The 24,552-nt window shown below is 38.0% G+C and overlaps 2 protein-coding genes across 3 annotated transcripts; both read left to right on the top strand.

Annotated features, from left to right (window-relative positions):
* On the top strand, positions 1-15,530 carry LOC143459494 (short transient receptor potential channel 5-like). Of its 2 annotated transcripts, none has more exons than XM_076956682.1 (18): positions 1-201; positions 7,901-8,051; positions 8,329-8,514; positions 8,702-9,239; positions 9,453-9,579; positions 9,672-9,747; positions 9,870-10,042; positions 10,854-10,969; positions 11,926-12,021; positions 12,194-12,411; positions 12,543-12,738; positions 12,879-13,085; positions 13,238-13,370; positions 13,492-13,613; positions 13,853-14,050; positions 14,176-14,430; positions 14,559-14,701; positions 14,815-15,530. In XM_076956682.1, exons 2-18 carry the CDS (start codon positions 7,921-7,923, stop codon positions 14,921-14,923), a joined length of 3,024 nt encoding a protein of 1,007 aa, XP_076812797.1. In that variant the 5' UTR covers positions 1-201; positions 7,901-7,920; the 3' UTR covers positions 14,924-15,530. The 2 variants fall into 2 exon arrangements, with proteins under 2 accessions (XP_076812797.1, XP_076812796.1); XM_076956681.1 differs by lacking the exon at positions 1-201 and adding an exon at positions 6,714-7,101.
* A 1,301-nt stretch (positions 15,531-16,831) lies between these two features.
* LOC143460307 (actin, muscle-type) lies at positions 16,832-20,297 on the top strand. Its single transcript, XM_076957766.1, has 6 exons — positions 16,832-16,991; positions 18,460-18,603; positions 18,775-19,099; positions 19,207-19,368; positions 19,487-19,678; positions 19,768-20,297. The coding sequence occupies exons 2-6, from the start codon at positions 18,472-18,474 to the stop codon at positions 20,091-20,093; spliced, it is 1,137 nt and encodes a 378-aa protein (XP_076813881.1). The 5' UTR covers positions 16,832-16,991; positions 18,460-18,471; the 3' UTR covers positions 20,094-20,297.
* The last annotated feature ends 4,255 nt before the right edge of the window (positions 20,298-24,552 follow it).

Genomic DNA, 24,552 nt, shown 5'->3' with positions numbered 1-24,552 from the left:
GTATGAACGCATTCATTCATTTAATTTCTTAATACATAGCTTTGTACCTTGCTAATTATTGGAAAACAGTTGTATGGTCATCAAAGAATAAACAAAGAAAGACGCAGCCAGTGATGGATTGAAAAATTTAATTGGCCTGCAAAACCGCTCCAAGAGCAATATTTTTCATTGTCCAGGAAATATTTGAAGCTTGAAGAAAAGGTACGTGTTGTTGATTATTTTAAATCATATTAACATGTTGATGACAAACAGCAAACGGTGTGGGTTGTTTGTACGTTGATACAAGCATAATTGCGGGAAAACGAAGCTTAATAAATGCATTAAAATGAGTAGATTATCGCTGGTATCCACATTTTTTATTCTGTATTTTACGAAGAAGTAAATAAAACGAAGAAATCTGTCACAGACTTTGTTGTCAATATTTTTGTCAACGCCGCTGATATTACGTGAAGGTAACGATCAAGGCTACCACCATTTCACCGCAAAATATCGTGCGTTCGAAGCTATTTTCACAGTTTCTTGTTAAACTAACTTAAATGTTACAACATAGTAAACTAAACCTACCTTCTAATCTAAATCTAACTCCAATAAATCGTTAAATAGCTAAAATCAACTTTCTGCGTACCCATTCTCGTAGCCTAACCGATACTTGACTGCCTGTGTGACCTACATACGGTACATACATACAGAACGTGGCTCTGCTCCTGCACAGACTTTATCAAGAATAAGGTTATTATTTTTAAATACTTTTATCTGTTGTATGGTCCTCTGCATCATTGCACTTGTACATTTCGGCCCATTGCGATAAATAGTTGCAATAGTTGTCAGTTAATCTAGATTATTAGGCTATACTCAAATCAAGTGAACGTCTTGAAATTAAAAAAGTTGGCTGGCATCACACTGAGTACCGCTTCAAATTGGTTTTTATTCATGGAAGCTAATTCAAATCCGACCAGTTTAACGATAATGTCTTTCAGAAGTATTAGATTTTGTTATTCATAGCACAATATGTCACTCTTACATCTGTCACAAAACATCATGAATGCACATGGACCACACATTATTTATTGCATTAAGTTAAGGTTAATGCATGCTAACGAGTCACCTTTTTTTACCTTCACTTTGTACAAAGTATTTACCAATATCAGGTATAGATGTTTAGATTACGTATCCTTGGTATATCTTCATTATATGTAAGATATCAACGCTGAAGTGTTTATGAATAATTATGACCTTTAATAGGCCGGGCGTCGTGTTCGATGAATTAAATTATTAACTTGGTTATTTACAAAGTTTGCAAATTATCTTACTTTCCTAAATTGCAAAGGGTCTCGCCTCTGATAAGGTTTGGTGATTTTCCTCGCTTTGGTAATATCCAATAGTTCTATTCTACGGCAAGGATCTTTCTTCCTTTAGCGATAAGTGAAAAGGGCTGTTAGATTCGTTTATGGTTATGCGGTTTTGATAATCTTAACAAAGTCAAGATTACATTTCGAACATCGCCTGTATTACATTAAAGAGCTTAGCCAAAAGTCTTTTTCGGTTTGATAGTGGATGGATGATGGATGGCGCCTGACCTCTAAATATGCAAAAGTGTTTTAATTTCTAGTTTTGCGACCGTTGTAGGCCTAACGCACTTGAGCATGTACGATGCTTGCTTCTGTTCAGTAGTAAACAGTAAACTATAGTATAGTTCCTACAGTAAACAGTTCCGAATTTGGGAGATACAATATAAAAATACAAATAAAAAAGGATCCATCGCAACTTGCACAAAGACAAGTTTGGTTACCGGGTCTCGAACGATGAGAAAACATCGCCATTTGTACGGTATGTCCGCTTGGTGATGCACACGATTGCAATAAAGCCGGTAGCGTGTGAATCGAAACCACGGGCTGCCGTTGCAGTTTGTTTGAATGAAGAGATGTTTGAAAATTTTTTTAATTTGTTCGTGCTAACAAAATCAAAATTTTTTTTTGAAGGGCTGATGCTGTTTTCGAATTACTTTTGTTTCGTTTGACTGGGATTTCTCGTAGCCTACAAAAACCAAATGCTAAAATTCCGATATTTTCTGCTACTTTTTTGCCATTCATACAAAACTCCTAAATATCGCGCCAATGTATCATAACATGATCGTCATTCAGTTAATGAAGAAATAAATGCGCGCCTGCCACCTTTTTTATATATTGGCTAAATAGGGGAAAGTCGTGTAATTTGAACCCCCTATTCGTTTAAGTTATTAGTTAACAAATTTATGAGCAAAGGGTAAGGCGTTAGGCTACGCAGAGAAAACATTAGGCCAATATTGAGCTAAAACAATTGAAAACATAAGCTATTCATTACTATAATAACTGAAATAGCCTACACTGATAATGGTTTTAGTATCGATCGAAACCTTTAATTATTTGAGATTTTTTCTACTATCTTGGCTCTAGTGGCCATTCTTGGTATGACAAATTTTTTGATTACAAAAACTACATAAACTAGTTTAGGTTGAGCACACTTACATAATGAGTCAGCGTAGCACTTCCTAGTATCCTTTAGAAGTAGGCACTCTTTTATGAGTTACTGAAATGTTTATTAACTTAAGTTATAAAAAAATATTGATTTGGTAACTTATCATAATCCTTCTCCTCGGACTGAGGAAAGTCTCTGCACAACTTAAACTCGGGATTGATTCGTCATCACTTGAGCCCCAGTTACCGAGCTTGTTTTTTCTGTAAGTTCCGCTGAGTGGGCTAAACAAACACACGTTTTATTTTTTTGTTATATTGCTTGAAGTTGGAACTGTTCACCAGGACCACTGAACAGAAGTAAGCGTCGTTTTGTCGTTCAAACCTTCGCAATAACCGCCACTTTGACTTAGTTAATACAAGAAGTCAAAGCGTAGCCTATAACTGCGTGCGAACACAAGTGAAGAATAATATCATTAAACTGTATAGGCTGCATTGGCAATTAAATTTTGACAAGCGTTCATAGCGGATTTCCTATACTGTACTTTGGGATTTTTATGCAAAAACATGTTTTATTATGTGACTTCCGCTTCAAAGTTTTATTTAGAAAATTCGTTTTTTTCTGAAACTGGCTGTTTTCGATCGCTGGTCCTATATTTCGATTGCTTAACAAGAAGAAATGTTTTTATAAGTAGCGTCAAACGGATTCTATTATAGTATTTCAGACAACCTTTCGGTACCATAATCATGAAAGGATACATTTATTAACGACAGAACAACGTTGACGATTTTGGATTGCGGCCAGTTTGGAAGCGATTTCGTTTCGGTTCATGGTTTGTGGTCTTGCTTAAGCTGGCTTAGTCTGGTTCATTGCAGTTCACGTGTGGATAGGGGGTTCGTATGATGGCCTATTATCTTCTTACAGTCGAATAGGTCCGAAAAAATGCAATGAGAATTTCTTTGCCTTTATCTCGCTCGACTGGACAAAAAATGAAAATGTTGCAGTTTATGGATCTCAAGTTAAAGTTAAAAGTAGTACTTCGCTCTTTAAGTGCTCGCCCGCTGGGTTTCTGAAGTATTTATTAGTTTAAAGAGCCTGCTCAACTTCGCAAGGGTATGAGATGTTAGGAGATAAAGTTTAAAATCTGTTTTCCACCGTAGCCATAGCTACGAAAGGAAAGCTATGATATCTTTCGCTTCGCTAATCGTGTTCATCAGCACTACAGGTTATATATATATACCGTATATATATCGATCAGCTTTTTTTTCCAGATTTTTATGTTCGCAAAGAAAACCCGCCATAGATTAACAATATAACCTACACGTGGTCATTTCCAATCGATTTGATCAGTAAGCCGTTTTAGATAACTTGGTTCTGACCAGTGTTACGTAAACCGGTGTGCATTGAGCTTCGACAATCTATACCTGACTACATTACGCTGTGAAACGAATGCTTGGAACTAAAAACTTAGCTTGCTATGAAATTAAATAGAGAGGTGTTTCCGCTTTGCATGTAGCTCTTGACTATTATTATCGATAAGACCTAAGCCTGCACAATAACGTGCCTTCGGCAAGACTTTATTTAGCGTGAGGTTATTACATTTGTCAGCTCTTGAGGGTGTGGATACGTTTTTTGAATGTTGTTTATAGAGCAAAGTAAACTTACTTGAAAGTCAGGCTGCCTATACCTAGTACCTACTAGGTTAAAAGATCTCCCAAATCAGCCAAACGTTGTTAATACTTTAGACCAGAAGTCGGGAACCTTATTGGCTAAGGGAGCCATGAAAGCTACATATTTTTAATTGTATTTCCGTGAGAGCCATATAATATTTTTCAACACTTAATGCAACCAACGTGTGAATTTTTAAGAAAAACCAACAATTTTAGAAACGGTAAATGTCTGAATTTAATCTTGAATAACATGCTTCTTACTGTTAATGCGACTTACAATTACAGAAAAAGTTTTATTCCAAACAATTGTGTTAAGAAATGCCAGCTTAGATTTATCTGCGAGCCAGATGCCGTCATCAAAAGAACCACATCTGGTTCGCGAGCCATAAATTCCCGGCCTCTGCTTAAGACTTTTTGTACTACTATACATTCGGCAATGTGGTGTTTGGTTATAATGGTGATGATGGCAAATGCTTGCTCGTGTTACGTCATTAGCGACATAGGATTACTAGGTAGCTTACTAACGCACTACGTTTCACTTAAGCCTTTACTGTACAGCATTAGTTTTCGATAGCACAGTTTTATATTTCAAAAAAAATACTTGTGGCTTGCGGAATTTTATACACACTTTTGGGTGACTATGTGTTCATGTTCTGAGTTACTAATAAAGTAAGAGTTCATTGCGACCTGAACGCCTGAAGTGATAACGATTAGGATATGCCAGCTTTTGATGTTGACCATCATGTAGTGACTGTCCCAGATTACGTGGTCAAGCTGCACGTAGCCCCTATCACGAAAAGTTGTGACATGGGCAGACCAGGGCAGGAAATCAAACGTGTTGGATGTCACAGGGGTTATAATAGCCTGTCATAAACATCGATTATATTATTATCGTATCGATTTCTTTAACATACAAGGAAGCTTGTTTTGTCTTCTGAAATACAGCATGCAGTTTGAGGCTTGTATAGTTCGTTATGTGATGAAGTTTTTTGAAAATTTCTATTTTCCGGCTAAAAATCAAAATTTTCGAGGTAGGCCCTATACTTTTTTGATGTAGTATGGAGAAGTTTAATTTTAGTAAATTAAAAAACAAAAGCAAATGTTTTGCTAAATGCAATTATTGACGTTAAATACAGGAAAAGAGCATTGGTAACGCGGTAGAAGCTTTTGACACAACCTCCAAACAAACACACGCCTACAAACGAATTACAGGTTAAGATAATTGGAAGTACTGTACTTCCATTCAATTTATCTCGTGAATGTGGTCAAGAGGTAGAGATTAACGACCTAGAAAGGCCACTTTGACTATGCTTCCCCACATTACGAGACAACCATGCCAAGGACAGGGGGTATGGTTTCATATTAAAGAAATTAAATCGTAGTAGATCTATGTCATATAAAGAACTGCAACCATCACAAAATTGCTCTTACGAAGGTAGAAGAGTTATTTTATTGACAGCTATCAATTAATCTATACATTAACTTTTGAGTAGGCTGCCATTGTCTTAATTCTAGTAAACATAAAAAGTGTGACTTTCAGCTATGGTCATTCCTGCAATCACCCACATACAATTGCTATAGCGCGTAGGCCACTGCAAAGCTGACGCTGTAAATTACTTTCCACGATATCAAATTGTTGTACGCTTATGAATACCATGTCCAGCCCAGTATGTCTCATAAACCTGTCGTTGTCAGACTTGTGTACTAACTTAGTTCGGTACATACATGCTGTATAATAAATAATGGTGGTAATACACAGCGGGAATTCTTATCTTGACATAACAACTGATTGGCCCAAGTAGACCGAAGAATTGGATTTCTTAGGCCCAAGAAGTTGCTTGTTTTCTTCACAATCCAGGTGAAGATTTATCAAAACCAACAGCTGACGATAGCATTTGGTTGGCCCAGTTGTGCAAAAGTGCTGTAGTTAAACCTGTGCACAAAAAAACGTTCGAAACAAAAGGTATTATTTAGCCTACACACGGCTTCTGGTTAATGTATAAATAAGATAATAAAATGTTGATTCAAGCATAGAACAGATTCAAGGAGAATACTTTTGAGAGATCTAAGCAGCATAAGGTATAACTGTATCATGAAAGAGATGAGAGAAATGGTCAAGGAGCATACAATTAGTTATAAGTGTCTAACTCACTGGACTTCAACGCTATAGTATCACAAAGCATCGTGCGCAAAACGCAATGTAATGCCGCTTCCGTTGGCAGACTTCATCGACACCATTCATTGTGGATACGTACTTCAGTTTACAGCGAAGTATGACGAATAGGGTTGTTGTTGGCGCTGTTGCAACTGATTAAAGGACGAAATTATTGTCGCTATATCACCTTGTATATAGTCATCACCGGCCTATCAAAAAGTTTGCCTGCAGACTGTACTTTAGAGAAACATGTTAAAAGACAACGCAAAAAGTTTATGGTTTCATTTAAACTTTAAAGTCAGTAGCAACCATGCAGATAGGTAGTAACCCTGCAGCAAGTAGTTATCAGAAATTTTTGCTAATTGCTTATTAGACCGGTGGCGTGGCCACTAAAGTAGGCAGAACTACACACGCTGTGCCGACCACAGCGAGATAAACTTCACCTATGGGACGTGCTGTTGGGCTTGCTTGTAGTCTAGCTTGTGTGACTTCTTTTAGGGCAGTAGTTAGCAGAACAATTATGCGTTTGAAGGATGTCGTCAGTTAATCCACTGACAGAAAGAACAGTTGAAAGAAAGAAGCAAGCCCGAGATATTCCATTTGGTTACAAACCAGAAGTCGAGGGCAGGTTTCATTAGCTAGTTTAAAGGTCTCAAACAAAATAAAATATGGTAAATCAAACATGAACAGCAAGATACTCCATACGAAGGTTAAGAGGTATAATGAGCCATTTTTATTTTACTGTCTTTTTTCACTGTCGCAGACATAAGTTTAATTATATTCGGTTATTGTTGAAATGCACAGAACTGCCAACATGGAAGTGAGGTAAGACATTTTATTGCTCAAATATTATCACTGTAAAAGATATTGACAAGTCAATTGATTATTTTGCGTAAGAACCCGCCCTACGCTCATGTCACGGTCTGTGTGTTGTTATAAACAGTACATATCATGGCGCAACTACAAAACGATCTCATGTAAGAAGCTTAAATACGTCATCAAACCCTTCGCTAGCTCTGCGTGTTCGATAATGTATTTCATGCCATATTATTTATTTTAGTCCCTGACATATTTACAATTGGCGGGATATTTGATGTCATTATATTACGCAACGCGTACAAGCAAAATTCAAACAGTCACTGATGTAGTGAAGCAATTTTCAATCATCAGTTGCTTGAACACACAACCTGCTCGTCTGCTAAATTTTTCGATTTTTTAACCTATGTTTTATGGATTTTACTAAGTATAGATTTAGTGGCCGTGCTAGTTGTTACCAGTAATTATTAACGTTATTTTTTTTGAGCACGTTTTAAGCCTTTTCGGCTTTGTCACTTTTTCCTGTTGATTGGCGCATGTTAGCAACAACTGGCTTGATTTTTCGTCTTCACCGCGCTTTTGACGAAAAATAAATGAATGAATAAATACTAACTGCGCACTGACAATACAATCAAATAAATCATAAATTGTTGTTTGCCTATTAACTTAAATAACTCAAGCGTGACGTTCTGTTCATTAAAACGGTTCATATTTATCATTCAAAACATGTAATATTTGGTATTAGTTATAGGGTGATTTACTAGAACTTGTATTTTTGTTGCAGTAAATGTATGTATGCTTTTCTTAGGTTGAGACCCGCTGTGCGCAATGTCCACTCGGCGACTTTGCTCGGATGATGACCGCAAAGTTGAAAGTAGTTTTTATGGCAACAAGTTTAAGTCTCCAAGACGAATATTAGGTTTCAGAGACCACATCCAACAATCATCCATGAATTCAGAGTAAGTTGGGCTTTTATACAAGGGCCTTGCTGTACATGGCCTAGAACCGCTAGGCTATATAAAAATTTCATACGTGGTCAATACATGCTGCCAGTACATATCTTTGCAGATATTATACTGTAAATTAATTCTCCCAAAACTTTGTTGAATGATCATTTTGAACGTATTGTTAACCGCCTTACTGCTTTTCATCAGCATGGCAAACCCTTTTAGACCTAAGTAGTGTTTTTTCACTGTTTCAAATAGCTCAAGCTAACGCCAATATTGTAAACTTTAGCAAAAAGATCATGACCTTAGAGAGAATGGGCAAACGCGGTGACAACAAAGATAATGGTTATGCCCTTACCTTGCCTCGTCGTCACAATTCCCACTATGCAAAGTTCTTGTCGCTCAGTAATTTCGCCTGCTCATACTTCAACAAACACACGTCGCACATCCAAGAGGAAGAGTTGACCTACTTGAAGTAAATAACGTTTATTTTTTCATTGGTATACTGCTTAAATTGTAAGCTACATTAGCAAACGTGTATTTTGTTTGACAACAAGCCAACTTACCTGCTTGGTAACCATCAACTAGCAAACGCAATCGAATGAAATTTAGTTAAATTCTTGTCAGCTTTTACTTGAGGCTTTCATTTACTCAAAAAACAGGGCTGTCGAGAGCGGAGACTTAGAAACGGTGGAAAACATCCTCAAAGAAAACGGGTCAGCTGATGATAGTGACTGCGAAGGTGACAAAAAACTTAATGGGGACGGTGCCGTAAGCAACGTCAAAAACGATGTTTTTCACCATGGATCGTTAGGAGGTTTTCCTACGGAAATCGAAGCAGAAAAACTCCCAAGATCGGAAAACGAAGTCATAGTTGAGATGGTCGAATTGGACCAGAGCACGCCAGTTGAAGCGCGCTCTGCGCCAAACAAAAGGACTCCTGTTAGGACTAAATTCTCTTCAAACAAGTTGTGGAAGAAGGTTAAAGGAACGACACCCACACCGTTACCGGTAACGCTGACTAAAGATCCAAGCCCAAGAAGAACCGACAGTCCTTATCTCAAAGCAAAAAATTCGCAAAACCCTTCAAAACCGATAACGTTCAATCGAAATTGCAAAGACCAGTGGGGAAGATCCGCCATGTTTATTGCGATGCTGCATCAAAATGTGGAAATGTTAGAGCTGCTTTTAACTTACAAGGTACGTATAAACTTTAGTTTTCATGTTCTTTGTCTATAGCGTATTTGCGAACGTGATTAACATGAAGCGCATTCAAAAATCTTGTTTTAGCATGTCCCGCTGTTTGATCCATCAGTAACAGGGATTTCGCTTATGAAGATCCAAAATACTGTAGATTTTGGCTTGGTAAATAAATAATTACTGTATAAATGTGCTTCGCATTAAATGCACCAGGTGGAAATTGAAGAATGTCTCTACCACGCAATTGACTTTGGCTACTACGACATAGTAGAGCTGTTCATGAAATACGACAAGGATACTACTCAGGTTATAACCGGGGAAGACTCCTTCTATCCACCAGGTATTATCAACAGGCTGGCTCTCATATTTCAAAACATTCATCATTTCTGGGGGTTTTTGAAAATGTAACTGTGTGCTTCATGAAAATTTTAGGTTTAACCCCAATTCAACTGGCAGCTCACAAGAACGATTACGTCATGCTGAAAATACTCCACTCGCACAACTTCAGGTAGACCAATTACATGTCAGGCTCCGGTGGTGCCCAGTTGGCAATAAGGAGTAAATTGCATTCAGCTTATTATTACAGCCAATTTATCAAACTGCAGCTAACACAAATATTTCTTTGTGCAGAATTACAGGCCAGGCGGACAAAAGAGATTCTTCCAAGAAAAGCAAGAAATCTCAAGCAGATAACAAAACCGTACTGGAAAAGGCCTGGGACAGATCGAATAATGAAATTCTTTATTATCGTGCCATGGCAAGCCCAGCTTACCTGGTAATGATGTTTAACGAGGGTTTTGAAGGTAAAAAAGTTTGAATGTTCGACTCGCATGTCCACTTTATTTGCATGAAGACATGTTGAAAGTGGATACATATGCTTTTAAGTAGTTGCCATAAACTACTACGCATGAGAATATATTGTGTGCGTTTTTTGTGTACCTATATGAGATCATATAGGTTTCCAAACGGAGGAACGAGATTAAATTTCACATAGTTTGAGGATAAATTTTTTTCTTGACCTGTGCATCTCAATATTAGCGTGGATTTCATCTCAATATTATAGACTTGTAGGGATATTAAGAATGCTCTAACGAAACAAAGGGGCACGGTCAGTGATAGAGATTGGAAACCCCGATAACCTTCTTTACCAAAGTAAACCCTGACATCGCGTGCCACTCTTAACATGATAATTTGTATTTTGGCTTTTTTTCCTATAAACTCAAATTCTGTTGACTTCTTTGTACAGTAGACGGTTTTCGGTTTCTGTTCGTTAGCACGCTTGGTAATTTTACGTTGCAATGAAAAAACGCAAGGAAATGTTTAAAAGGGGATTTTAAACGAATACTATATATAGTTAACCACCAGAAACCATCAACAACTGCGCTGTTGCGGTTATAAACAACAGCACAACTGTAAGGAATTAACACGGTAACAGTGTTGAGGACTGTATAGGTATACACCTATATAGGTTTTACACCATGTGAGAACAGGTTTTACGAATCCTATTTCCGTTAGCAAACATATTTAAATCTTCGCGACACGGCAGGCATCCACAATAAATCAATTTTTATCGTTCTGTCTTTGGATCGTTTACAATTACTGTCTTTCTTTCAGGCAACACACAGAAATGGGATTTTTTAGAGGAGATATTTCTGTTGTACAGGAAACTTAAAAAGAAAGCAAGCGACGAGCCAACGGTGCGATCACTTTATCTTCCTCTCGCTGAACAAGTAAGAAATAGCATTGGCCGTGTGCCTTCTGCTTCTTGTAATCGCTCTGGTAGTAACAAGTCGCCGAAGTATAGGTGGCGGTCTTAACGTGGACCCTGGCGAAATTTTGGTGAAGTGTTGTTAAACTTTTAAGAAATATTTAATAACTTTTTGCAACTTTCACTTTAAAATTGAATGAGAATGCAGCTGTACCTGTTCAATAATGTACTAAGTAGGAGGGCAACCCCCCACTTTTTATGAAAACAGTTTTTTAAAATCCGCTCGTGAACCAAATGTTTGGGAGCCATATATATCGGCTTCATTTTTGTTCCATTTCTTTCATTGCATTCCCTTGTTTTCGACCACATTTTGGCGATAATATAACAGAAAAAAAACGTACAGTATACGGCGTTTCGTGATTGTACATCATAAATGGCTTCCTTTTCTACGTATAAATGTGAGATTTACATTACATTTCGAGGCGTTCTTAAGCCGTTTTTGAGGCATAAAAATCCATTTTGGGCGATTGCCGAGACGGGCAAATGCTTGAATTTTAGACTCAGCTTACAAAAACGTTTGGTCACCTTTCGGCTTAAACCCAATCCTAAATACGCCACTGATGTCTGGGGCGAAACATTTTTTTCGAAAGCAAAAGTGAGGCCTGGGACGAAAAGGTGGAGAAATACTTCCCTTCAGCATGCATGTGTTCATTGGTCATTCATGACTGTAAGCTTCTATAATTTGGAAACACCTAGCAATCGTTGTTTGTTAATAATTAAATGACGCCAGATGCGTTTCCATTGTTGGCATGGCCAATGCAGGTAGCCTGGTAGTAGGCTAATAGATGCCCTATGTAAATACATGGACGAATACGAATAGTCTGTTACGAAGTAGTCAACGTTAACAATTCATTTACCATTTGTACAGATTTACATATACAGTAAGCTTTACCATAGTCACTTTTTTTCCTTGCACAGGTTGAGGAATTTGCCTGTGACCTGTTAAGCGAAGCGCGTTGCTCTCATGACCTCGTCAGCCTTCTACGCTTCGATCCACCTGGCCAGGCACGCATGGTAAGATTTTGACCAGAAGTTTTTATAGAGATGGTTGACTATATCGGAAAACTTGCTCTATGACACCTATATTAATGCAATCCGTTGCCAAACGATATGCTTTGGCCGGTTTTAATGTTCACGTGTAATTATATTTCTGAGTTTTTAACGATTATCGTAATGTTTAACGTAGATTAGTCAGCGAAGTTTCCTCATGCCCGTTCACAGGGCAATTGAAGTTCGAATGAAGCGTTTTGTTGCTCACGATAACAGTCAACTTGCTATCTCCACCTTGCGCCTGGGTACTCTATTTAAACAAGATCACGGATGGCGCACTAACATGACTCGCATACTGCTTGGCCTTATTTTTCCAATTCTATGCCTTGCTTTCATAGTCGCTCCCGAGTCTAAGTAAGTCCGTACGCCAAGGTTTCTATTTCCTCATCTGTGCCATTTAATCAACGCAATGCATTGCTACTTTCGTTACAGAACCCAATACCAATACGAGACCAACCTAATACGTTTTACCTTCATTTTTGTAGAATTGGGCGACTTCTTCGTAACCCTGTTGTTAACATGAGTTGCCATATCACGTCAGAGATTTTTTTTCTTCTTTTGATGGTTCTTCGTCTTATCCTGCTTACCACGGGTGACGCATCGTGTGACTGTCTGGGTTGGCCTCCTAGTCCTCTCGATTATGTCGTCCTGGTTTGGGTGCTGGCCCGCATTGTAAACGTGGTAAGGCGGATGTCATATAATTGCTTTAAAATATTCATTTTCCGCATACAGCTTGTGAAACATCACGTGTGTACAGATGGTACTAGTTTCCTATACAAGAGCGATAAATGACCTAAATATGTACTTTACATATATTCCAGATCAAAAAGCTTCGCGAGATGAATCTGTTCAATACAGTTGCCAACGTGTGGCAGCTGAATGACATGGCTTCAAACCTTCTTTTCACCTTCATAATAGCACTCAAGATATATGACAGTGTTACATTCGATGACCCAAATCGTGGCTATGACTGTAACGCGTTCAGCAATCCGAATGCAATATTAGCGGGTACCAACATGACGTATCAGGTAAACGTCTGCTAAGGGCTAACTTTTAAATTACTGAATTTCGACTTAAGCTATTGTAAATTACACTACAATGCGTATAATTGGTACTCTTTGATGGGCTGTGCCCACGCAAATGCTTCGTAATGACGAAACGTTTAGCCTATTCCTTACAGGACTCATGCGACCGTTCAAAATGGAGTGTAGAGGATTCCTGGCATATTGCGATTTCAGAAGCAGCTTTGGCTCTGGTGTACCTTCTTATATTTGTCAGGGCCATGGAAATGTTATACACTGACCGAACCTTTGGTAAATGCAGTGACATACAAATTGCTATAACCGTTGAACTGGTTGCAAAGTGCGCGGTTGTAGCAATACGGCCGTTTGAAGATAATTCTTAACAACTCACTAATAAGATTTTCAATGTCAGGTCCACTGCAACTTTCACTTGATAAGATGTTGCTGGACACCATGAGGTTTCTTACCATTTTCCTGGTGACGTTCTTTGCATTTGCTTGTGCTATGACTCAGGTCTTCTGGTCTTATGGAAGGGTGGGTACTACCAATTAATATGAAAACTGTGCTTTAATTTCCATATAGAACGAAAAATGGGCTAACGCGACATGAAAAGATGCTCTACTTTTAGCCTGCAGGACAGCAACAGCCGATTACGTTTAACTCTGCAAGTGTCATAGCCTATTTAATTAAGCTATATAGCATGCAGAGATCTTTATTCTATTTATTTACGGCTTTGGTATGCTTTCGTTATTACATTGGTGATGCATTAACAGACAAATCATGGTACAAATGCTACTGTAAAACACCAGCGATGCCTGGACCCACCAGAAGAAAACAGCACATGCTACCCCGTTTATTCCAATCTCGGCGACTCTGTTCTGGAGCAATATTGGACTTTGTATGGATACGGATGGGGTTCAGAACCTCCACAAGCCACATCACTACCAGGAGAAAACAAAGAAATGACAGTGGTGGGTGAAACGGGATGAGGTTTTTTCATTTTGACGGCTGTGTTAACAAGGCTTTTAGATTATTTTTTTTCTTATACCATATAGTACTACAATCATATTTTAAATGTAGCCGATATTTTTTCTAGATAATCAGTGAAACTTCGGGACAGATTGTCTCCATGCTCTTTCATTTATGGGCAGTAGTGGTCATGCTCAACGTTCTAGTCGCTATGCTTTCTCATTCCTTCGATCGAGTTAGAGACAACGCGGAACTGGAGTGGAAGTTTCATCGTTCTGAAATGTGGATGAAGTTCATCCGCAAGGGAATTTATCCTCGTCCTCCTCCGATGAATTTAATTCCTTCTCCAAGAGATTTGAAGAGTGTTTTTCGATACATAAAGGTAGCTGTTTAAGTCAAGATAGGTGCGGTAGTAATATCCTGTTTGTTGATAAATTTCCAGAATGGTTACCTAACTTTCAAAAATATAAAGTTACGTCAACGCGAAATTCACTATCTTGACTTCCACAGAATTCTTTTAAAAAATGCTGCTGCATAAAGTCGTCTCCATCACGCCATAATGCGAAACGCAACGGCGCAAGTGGCGAAGATATTACCAGCAGCACTCGAGAAAATCAGAAATACCGCGAAGCGGTTACAAGAATTGCAACAAGGTATGTCTTTACGTTAGCTTTAAACACGATCATGGTTTCATCATAATATTTCTGATTTAAAAATAAGCTGGTTTTGTATCGTGTTTTTATACTTGGTGTTCGTTCTCATTCAGGTACATGCGAAGATATCTTTTGCCTGACTTTAGACACGATGATGTGTCGATTAACCGATCCACTGGTGGACGCAGAGGCAGCACAACAATCGAAGAGTCAAATGCATGACGTGATAGTATTAGAACTGAAGCCCTTTAAAACTTCAGGAATTTAACGATAGGCTTCTCGTGATTTGCATCTTACAAATGCAACTGACAGAAACACTGGCAGAGTGTACGCATCGCACTGTGTGGAGAGACTTTCGTTTCGCCTTACACGTAGCTATGGTTGTATTCATGTCAGGTTTGCGAGTTGATTTCTAACTTTGTGGACGTTCTTTACTTAAATGACTACTCCGTCGTTTCTTGTGCACTTAACCGCCACGTGCTCTGTACAGTGGAAAGTATCAATAATTAGTTTCACTAAATTCAATATCTCAGTCTTTATGATTGCCGTCCTAAATTATTTTTTCATGTTCTCAGTATAATTACAAATTTATTCTTGTAGCCTTGTCTACTCCAACGTTTTTGAATGCCCGTGCTTCCTTACTGCTGCTGCGTTTATTGTAAAATCCTTTCCTGCATGAGTTGTGCCTTCCGTCTCCTACAATTTCGAAGGCCTTTTGTTTAAACTTTCTGTTTTTGTGTATGTTTGTATTCAAAATTATACCACTGTTGGCGTGATGCAGTAAGTTTCAAATAAACGGATTTGAATGCGTATACATGTTAAAACAGAATTCTTTCAAGCTTGTTATCGTGCATATGCCGATGATGATTAGAATTGTCAAAGTGAGAGAGATATTTACGATAAAATGTTTTGCAATGAAGTAACTGTAAAATTTTTAATTGCTATTTTGCAGTGATTATTGCTTGTTTTCCTAAAAACTGCTTGTATAGTGCAGGCCAAAACGTGTTATACAGAATTATTTATGTCACCGAATATGTTCACTCAATCGAACTTGGAAGCTCAAAGAAGACACACAAGATGATCTATCATACCAAGGTTCTCCAAACACAAGGCATGCACAACCAAATGCAGTATTACTGTCAAGGGTCCTCGGGGAACGCTGGAAACTGCGATGCTTATATAGACGGTTATGCTGAAATCTCTTAAAAACCACAAGGGAACAACTGTTTTGTTTGAACCGTGTGGCTTTAATTAAACCAGTCATGCCACAGCCAGTCTTCCTGTTATAAACTATTTCACACCAACTTTGCTTATGCTACTCATCATAACTGCGTTCAACAAACTTAAAATTCTTTATAGTTCATGATCTCGGATAAGTTTCCATGACTTTTGTCACTAACGTTAAATTTACTAGGTTCCCATATAGGAGAACGCGTTTTAAACAAAAGCTTGATCGCAAGTGAAACTGCAAATCATGATAAAATCGTATACAAGTCAAACGCTCTGTAAATTTGGTATTGTTGCGAATGAGAAATGACAAAACTTAGTTTACAAACATCTTCACAAAAAAAACAATATCAATACTTAATAGACACGTTAGTGAAAGTATATCTGTGCGTGGGTATTGTGAATGAGTAACATTTTTTTGCAAAACGGTGTTTCACATAATCAAATTGACAATTTTTTAAAATTAGTTTTCACAAAACCTGTTTAATTAAACGCAAATATGATTGTGATTCACTAAAAACATAATGCAAAACTCACTGGTCTGTTTAGGTAAAATTTTATTCTATGTACTGCGTAGCTAAACCATGTCACTGATGAAGTTTTATTCAAGGCGCTCTAGCACTTACCCAGATGGCCCAACGCCTAATAAGGCAGCCATTACCACGCCTATGCAATGACTTACACTGGAGTAAATTAGCCGCTGTTATCGCAGTATCTGTGAGCAGTTCACATGAGAAGATAACGTCACAGTGAAGAAACGCAACTTTGCAGAGTAACCAGACGCAGAGATGGGGTACGTCATCGATAAAGAGAAACGATGAGGAAGATTTCAAGCAACCATAAGCGCAAATGTCCGCTTGGATCACTAAGAGAGCAACAACGGCGGTTCCAAATAAGGATGCCGGAATGACTGCACTCCCGACAACTGACTTGCATTCCCTGATGACGAAGATCGACCGACAGCCGCAAAATGATATAAATTGGACCGGTGACTAAACTCGGCACCTCAGTCAGCAAAAACAGCCGAAGAGTAACTTGTAGAAGTCCACCCACAGACTAACAGGTTGGTTATATTGAACTATGTTAGATATTGGTATTAATTGTACATAGGAATAATTAAGTTCCTATTCCTATATGGAATATTAGTGTACGAGGCGCGGTTAGCTACTACAGCATTCGTAGCATACATAACAAATACAATGTCAATGCATTGACGTCGAAGTATAAAAGAGTGAAAAAAATGCAGCGGGTAAAGCACAAATTTGTTTCTGCCGTTTGCACAGAATGGAGGAAACTTATAAAAATCAGATGTTAAAAAAATCTTCGTTAACGAATGAATAACAGTACCTAAAATATTTCGGGTTATGATAGAGTCTTGCGGTAATCATGAAATGCCGATTTTTTCGGGGCTACGCTCTGCGTAGCAAAATTATTCTGGCGTGAGTAAATGTACCTTGTCTCGTTACGTCAAAGGAATATTGTCAAAATATCAAATTTAAAAATCAAACTTTACCAAAATTAAGCTTTAAGAAGCAAAATTAAGAGCCAGTAATGGGAACTAAATTCTAAAAAGTTGCAATTTGTACATAATGCTGCAAAAATTCAGGTATATAACTTTGGTATGTTTAACTACTTAAAAATCTAACAATTGGTTTCAAGTTTATTCCTTTAATTTCTTCTTTACTTCTTAATTTTTGCTTTGTTCATACTGTAGAGTGTATGTTTTAATTTGTACAACAGTTTTGGGCCGTCTAAATAGAAATCTTTCATTCGGTTTTTTTGTTTTATAACGCTTCAATAAAAATTTCCTTCTTACTGGAAAACTTTTATTTAATACTAATAGAAGGTTTAATTGGTGTCATCAATAGTTATTTTAACCCTACATCAATAACCAAGACCGTTAGACGACGGTAGATTGTGCGTCAAGATCAATTTGAAACCGATAAATAACAAACGCATCGATGAGATAGCTCCACACAGATCTTATTGAGGTTTAACATAGACCCGTTCTCGAGCTAAATGAATTCCTTAAGTGGTTCGTTATCGGGGCAATTAGTGCGATAAACTTAGATGGTTATGACCAAATTTGTTCCGGGGTTCCTTCCTAGACAGCTAATGGCTTTCCGTGGCCTTTTTTCTCAGCTGTCAAATGTTACCCTTTTCAGTGATTAATGGTATTCCCCACTGGATTACAAAGCAGGCTGCCTTATATATAAATACCGATAGACAAATTAATAAGTAAATATCTCTAACCAACTTTTAAAATAAGCTTTATCTTTTGGTATTGGATATTCGTACCACGAAAGAATTTTAACTTAAAACCTGCGAAAAGGTTAGATGAGCCTAAATATACTCTTAAACTTAGAAAACAAATACCTAATAATATTCATATGTTGGGCTATAGCAGTCACCGATACCTATCCCATTTGCCATTGGCTGCTTTCTTTACTCAACAGAAAATGTTGTATTATTTCATCTTACCTTTATCAAAAAACAATCCATACTGAGCTTTCGTCAATCTATGCTTGCAGAAACTCACAGCAATGTCGGACGAAGAAGAAGAACAAACCGCGCTTGTATGCGACAACGGTTCCGGACTCGTCAAGGCTGGATTTGCCGGAGATGATGCTCCCAGGGCAGTCTTCCCATCTATTGTCGGTCGCCCTAGACATCAGGTCAGATATTATCACTTCAAATATAAATGCGAGGGTTAGCAGAAAGATACTTGACCAATTTTTATTAATTTAAATTATTTGACTACATAAATAGATTTTTTTATAGCAATGAAAATAATAAGAGGCGTTTCCGCTTAATTTAAAACTAACGAAATTTTCTTTGCCCTGTAGGGTGTCATGGTTGGTATGGGTCAAAAAGATAGCTACGTCGGCGATGAAGCTCAAAGCAAGCGTGGTATCTTGACCCTTAAATACCCCATTGAGCACGGCATCATCACCAACTGGGATGATATGGAAAAGATCTGGCACCACACTTTCTACAACGAACTTCGCGTTGCCCCAGAAGAGCACCCCGTCTTGCTGACTGAAGCCCCACTCAATCCTAAAGCCAACCGCGAAAAGATGACTCAAATCATGTTCGAAACTTTCAACGTACCAGCCATGTATGTCGCCATTCAGGCTGTACTTTCCCTGTACGCCTCTGGCCGTACTACTGGTAAGTTAATCAATTACCTTAAGAACGATCACATATTACATCAACAAAATCTGGAACAAATATACAGGACGTTTATAAAACCAGTCATTAAATAATTTTATTCTCAGGTATTGTGTTGGACTCTGGTGATGGAGTCTCACACAATGTACCCATCTACGAGGGCTACGCTCTCCCCCACGCCATCATGCGGTTGGACTTGGCCGGTCGTGACCTCACTGACTATCTTATGAAGATCCTTACTGAAAGAGGCTACTCTTTTGTCACCACGGGTACTTTATTTGCAGTAATTCTTGCATGTGATACAAACTTGTAGAAAATGATCGGCTAGATGCTTTGTAACGGTTTTCCACCAATTTTGCAACTATAACCTAAACATTTTATTTGTAGCCGAGCGCGAAATCGTTCGTGACATCAAGGAAAAACTTTGCTACGTTGCACTTGACTTCGAACAAGAGATGGCAACCGCGGCCTCAAGCAGCTCTCTTGAAAAGAGCTACGAACTTCCCGACGGTCAAGTCATCACCATCGGAAACGAACGATTCCGTTGCCCTGAAACCATGTTCCAGCCATCTTTCATTGGTAAGTGGGCTATGTATTGTGTGTAACTTTGTAGGCATTGTAAAACCCAGACACGTCCTTTTTCTTACTAAACTTCGATGCTTGATCAGGCATGGAATCGTCCGGTGTTCATGAGACCACTTACAACTCCATCATGAAGTGCGACATTGACATCCGTAAAGATCTTTATGCTAACAACGTCCTCTCCGGAGGTACCACTATGTATCCTGGTATTGCCGACAGGATGCAGAAGGAGATCACCGCTCTTGCTCCGAGCACCATGAAAATCAAGATTATCGCTCCTCCTGAAAGGAAATACTCCGTCTGGATTGGAGGCTCTATCTTGGCTTCTCTCTCCACCTTCCAGCAGATGTGGATTACGAAGCAAGAATACGATGAAGCTGGTCCATCCATCGTGCACAGGAAGTGCTTCTAAGCGCGATGAAATGCTTCGCACTACGTTTCCGGTTTTAGAGATCTTATCAATGAAAGTTAGCGCTGGATAAGTTATAGCCGTGATTGTTTAACTGTGGTTACGCCCCGTATTAAAATATAGAAAAAAATCCTTGCGTACAATTTGTGTGCTTATACCTTTGAAATGTAAATCAGTTTTCGTTTTAATAAATGAATGTAGAATATGCTAAGTGAGTTTCAGTACGCCGCACAATAACTTACAAATCAATATTTTGCGAATCTCCAGCTTCCCTTCGTGCAGTTCCAGTTTGAAAGAATGATTAAAATAACGCGAAAATAAGAGGTGGTAGCGCAAGAAAGCTTTTGATAGAAGTGTAATAAAAATACTAGGTATACATGTGATAAAGTTTGAGGAGCAAGTTAGACATCTTCATCTGAATTTGCATGAAGGAGTGGCAATTAGCAGTTTGTTCGACAAAGCGATGAAAACCGTCAAATAAGTGAAAAAGTATTTACTAGTTTACTTATAATGAAGTGTCGATTTTATAATTAATACCTCGACCATCTACAACACTATATGGCAGTAGAGGATAAGAGTGTCGTCTGTTTTTTGGTCATTGTAACGAAAATGCACACAGCCATGTAGTTCTAAAGGGCATCTTGAGCAGCTTGTTCGTTGCATGAACAACTTTCGAGCCTTAATCCGAAGGTAAAAAAGTGTTTGTAAATTTAAACTTTCGTTAGTTTAAACAGAAGAAGAAGAGAAGAAGTATATTTTCAATGATGATTTAATTATTACCTTACTCTATTAAGTATTAAATGTAAATAGCGTAAACGCTTATAACTTTTAAAGATGCTCAAATTCAAACGCTGCGACATTTCGCATGATGATGTTGTATAACAATACGACCTTAATAAAAACAATGAGATATTGTTAAGAAGTGGAATATAGGTTGATGAAATAGCAATTGTTACCATGAGACGTCATACAATAGCCACAAAAGGCAACCAAATACAACTTTGCCTAACAGGCAGATCTTTCATGAAGTAAAAAACTGAAGTCCCTTGTTCAAACCTACAAGCAACACACAGTTAACCCTTAGGCCCTAGTAAATAACCTCTACAAATGCCATACTGTAAACATTAAAAAAACAGACAGATAACAAGACAAGGAAGACAAGAAAATCTCGTGACATGCACGGAAACTTTAGACTGTACTAAAACTGGTAAATTAAGAAGCTGGGTTTGATTTTAAATTTACTTTTCGCCTGGTAAATTTTATGAGAATTTCCCTACAGCTCTAAAACGTTAAATCGCAAAGGTTGTCTCGCCGCTACCTTGGGTTGTTGTAAAAATAAACCACTGCATACGTAAAAGTCACACTTGGCTTGCTAACAAGCTCTGTTGTTCCCTAGCAAGTCCGTTAATTGATCAACGACCTCGTTAGCCTTTTTCAAATAATCGCCCCTCAGTCTGATAACTGACCACAAGTTAGGTGAAGTTAGTGGACTGAAATAACTAAATTCATGAAAAGCGTTAACCGGAAACCTAGGGTTCAAGTTTTCAGTTGTTTAACATATACTCGGTTTGTTATTTCTCATCGGTAGCTGACCTGCGCCAAACGCGAGTTTTATTCGGACCATTTAAATAGAGGTAAAAATTCCATTCAGAGCATGCAAATCAAGCATTACGAGTTAAACAGGACGTTTTGGGTTTCGAGTGTCCAATTTAAGTCGCTTTGATATGTGATTGCAACCGAAAGATCGCAAATATTGTTTGTAGACTAGAATGTCTAAAACCGATGAGTGTTATGTATACATACGTTGTATACATTTATTAAGCAAGGCATAAACACATGGTGCTTTAAAGCAAGTATGGGCGACAATTAATCAAGCTTAGGGATGGTAATACCATAGTACAGATTTTAAGATCAGCATTTACGTGTTTATAACAATCGATGAACTAAGTGAGTGTCATAGGAAGTTCAATATACTTACACCCTTACTAGCGTTGATGAGTTTTAAATAGAAGCAACCTAAAGGAAAAGCCATGTACTAATATTGACCTGGTAAATGATTAATTAGATTTCAAACGATGTTACAATACAAGGAGTAACTTCTTGGCAGCTGTTGCCGTGTTTGGGTTAGATTACGTCTTCCAGTGAATAATTCAAGAGCAAGTTAAACCGGTGCAAGTATTAAAGATGAGACTATTATTACTATATAAGCTTTGGTGATGACGGATCATTATAAGCATTGGGGTGAATTTCAGAATGGCAGCTGCAGCAACCAACTGGCGGTAATTGCAATTTCTCGCAAATAAGATTCGCATCTCACAAATTTAGATAATGTCAAGTTGTCAACTTATCAGATCTTAGGCAAGGACACAAGGTGTGATAAAATTGCGAAAAATTTGATTTTTCAGTGATGTTCATAAAAAAGAAAGCTTTGGAAATTTACAATCAAAAATCAGAAATACAGTAGCAGAAATTGCGTAAGCATTACATATTTATCTTTCTCAACAGACAAAATGTAATAATCTATGCAGAATTGGAACGAGCGTTCATTCATGAAACATTCGTATAAGTCAACACTGGTTAACGAAACCGCCTTGTAACAACAACAATCGAGCATTCCGTCATTTGCTGAAATGATTGTAAACAAGAGGTAAAAATCGGCTTAGTCTGGTCTGATATGGGATATAAGTTGTATTTCTGCGTTGAGGTTCAGCCCACACAGAGATTGCGCCAAAGGCGTGCGACATGTCAAAATCACGTGACGCTATTTTCTACGCGCCAGGGTCATGTAGAGGTAATTACGTAACGATTGCGTAAATATAGGAAGCAATCCACAAAAAACAAAAAGGTTCAATAGCTCACCACAAGTTAAATCACCGTTGCACCTTTATATATTTTATGTGTGGCTGTACCTGCATGTTGTAAGCAATGGCGACGAAGTGACAATAATCGGTCCACTCTATCCGCAATTATTGAACTGCCTGTAATAATTCCTTCACGGAATTTTAAGATTTTTTTTTCTGGAATGTTCGTAAAGAGAATTGAGAATGAAAAATTTCATAATATGTTTGATAAAACATAAATTTAATTTCCGTTTGAGAGAATGATTATTGTTTGCTTGCTATTAATTCTTAAAACTGAGGTTATTTCCCCTAAATCAAACAAACAATTAACACGAATTTACTTTAATCGTTCATCGTAAACTTCCTGTACTTCCGTTCTCAAGGCCTTTGTAATTAATTCATGTTCTTCGATGAGTATTTACTCGAATTGTTTGATTAAGAGCAAAGATAAACGTATTTCAGTGAACCCATCTCTTGTTTCGAAATTTACAAACTTTCCACCGAGCTCTGGATTAAACCACAAATGGTAGCGTGGATTGGCGGCTTTCCGAACCGGGCAAACAAAATCATGTACCAATATTAGATAAGCAAAGTCATTGGGTGATTTTAATTATGGAAAATAAAATTAAGCCCAAGGTTTAAAGGTTCTTCGTTTGAGAAAGGCCCGACTAAACTACCCCTTTCCTGTAAATGTTTGTTTCTTTAACATTCCGTGACAAGAATTCCGAAAACTGAACTAACTTTAAGAGAAAAGAACAGAATGGGATGAATTTTCAGCGCCTCAAAGAAAATATTTGACGATGACGTACGTAGCTTCGGTCTTTGGTCATTCATGAACATGGAAACGTTTTCCAACGTTCGCTATGCGGCGAATTTCAACTGGAGATTTAAGAGTTGTCGCGCCGACGGTCATTGCGAAATATATACAGTTGAAAAACTTTTTTTATATTTTGGGTGTATCTTGTGGTAAAACCGCAAAACTGGTGTTAAAATTAAATGCCATTACGTTCGTCATAGATTATATTTGTATACAACAAAGTTGCAGTAAAGCCGCAATTTTAGATTCAGACTGAAATGAATCAACGTTAGGGGAAAAGCAGCTAAAGTCGGACGAAATATGACGTATAAAGGGCAGCATTTTCTCATGTCACAATTACTGGTTCCTTAAATATTGTCTGTCTCGTCCTATACGTGCTAATATGTAAGTTAAGAAGGTGTTTGTTCACAATCACAACCTTGAGAATGTTTCACGCTGCGATCGTTATGAAACGCAGTTAGGCCACACACATTAGGTTTAAGTTGATCCAAGTTTCATCCGATGATCACCTGTTTAAGAAAAAATCGACGCAGCAATCGCACGAATTTGCTCGAAAATGCAAAGCTGCATCTAGCCCTTAATCGTTCTAAATGGGTGGCAGCTTAAAGCTATTGCCAATTTGGGTAACACGTCCACACGGGTCACTACAAGCAAGGTATTTGCGTGTTAAGTGACGTTGAGAAAAGCGGCGTTTCCATTGTCGTTTTAATCTGTGAAGTCTTTGCGGGAACAAACATTATCCCATCCGTGTGGTGTTACCAAACAAAACGTACCACACGTAAAAAAGTTGAAGATAATAATGGGC

This window comes from Clavelina lepadiformis, chromosome 5 (assembly GCF_947623445.1).
Source record: "Clavelina lepadiformis chromosome 5, kaClaLepa1.1, whole genome shotgun sequence".
Classification (NCBI taxonomy): Eukaryota; Metazoa; Chordata; class Ascidiacea; order Aplousobranchia; family Clavelinidae; genus Clavelina; species Clavelina lepadiformis.
The sequence above is the reverse complement of the archived record's forward strand: the minus strand, read 5'-3'. Positions and strand labels throughout refer to the sequence as shown.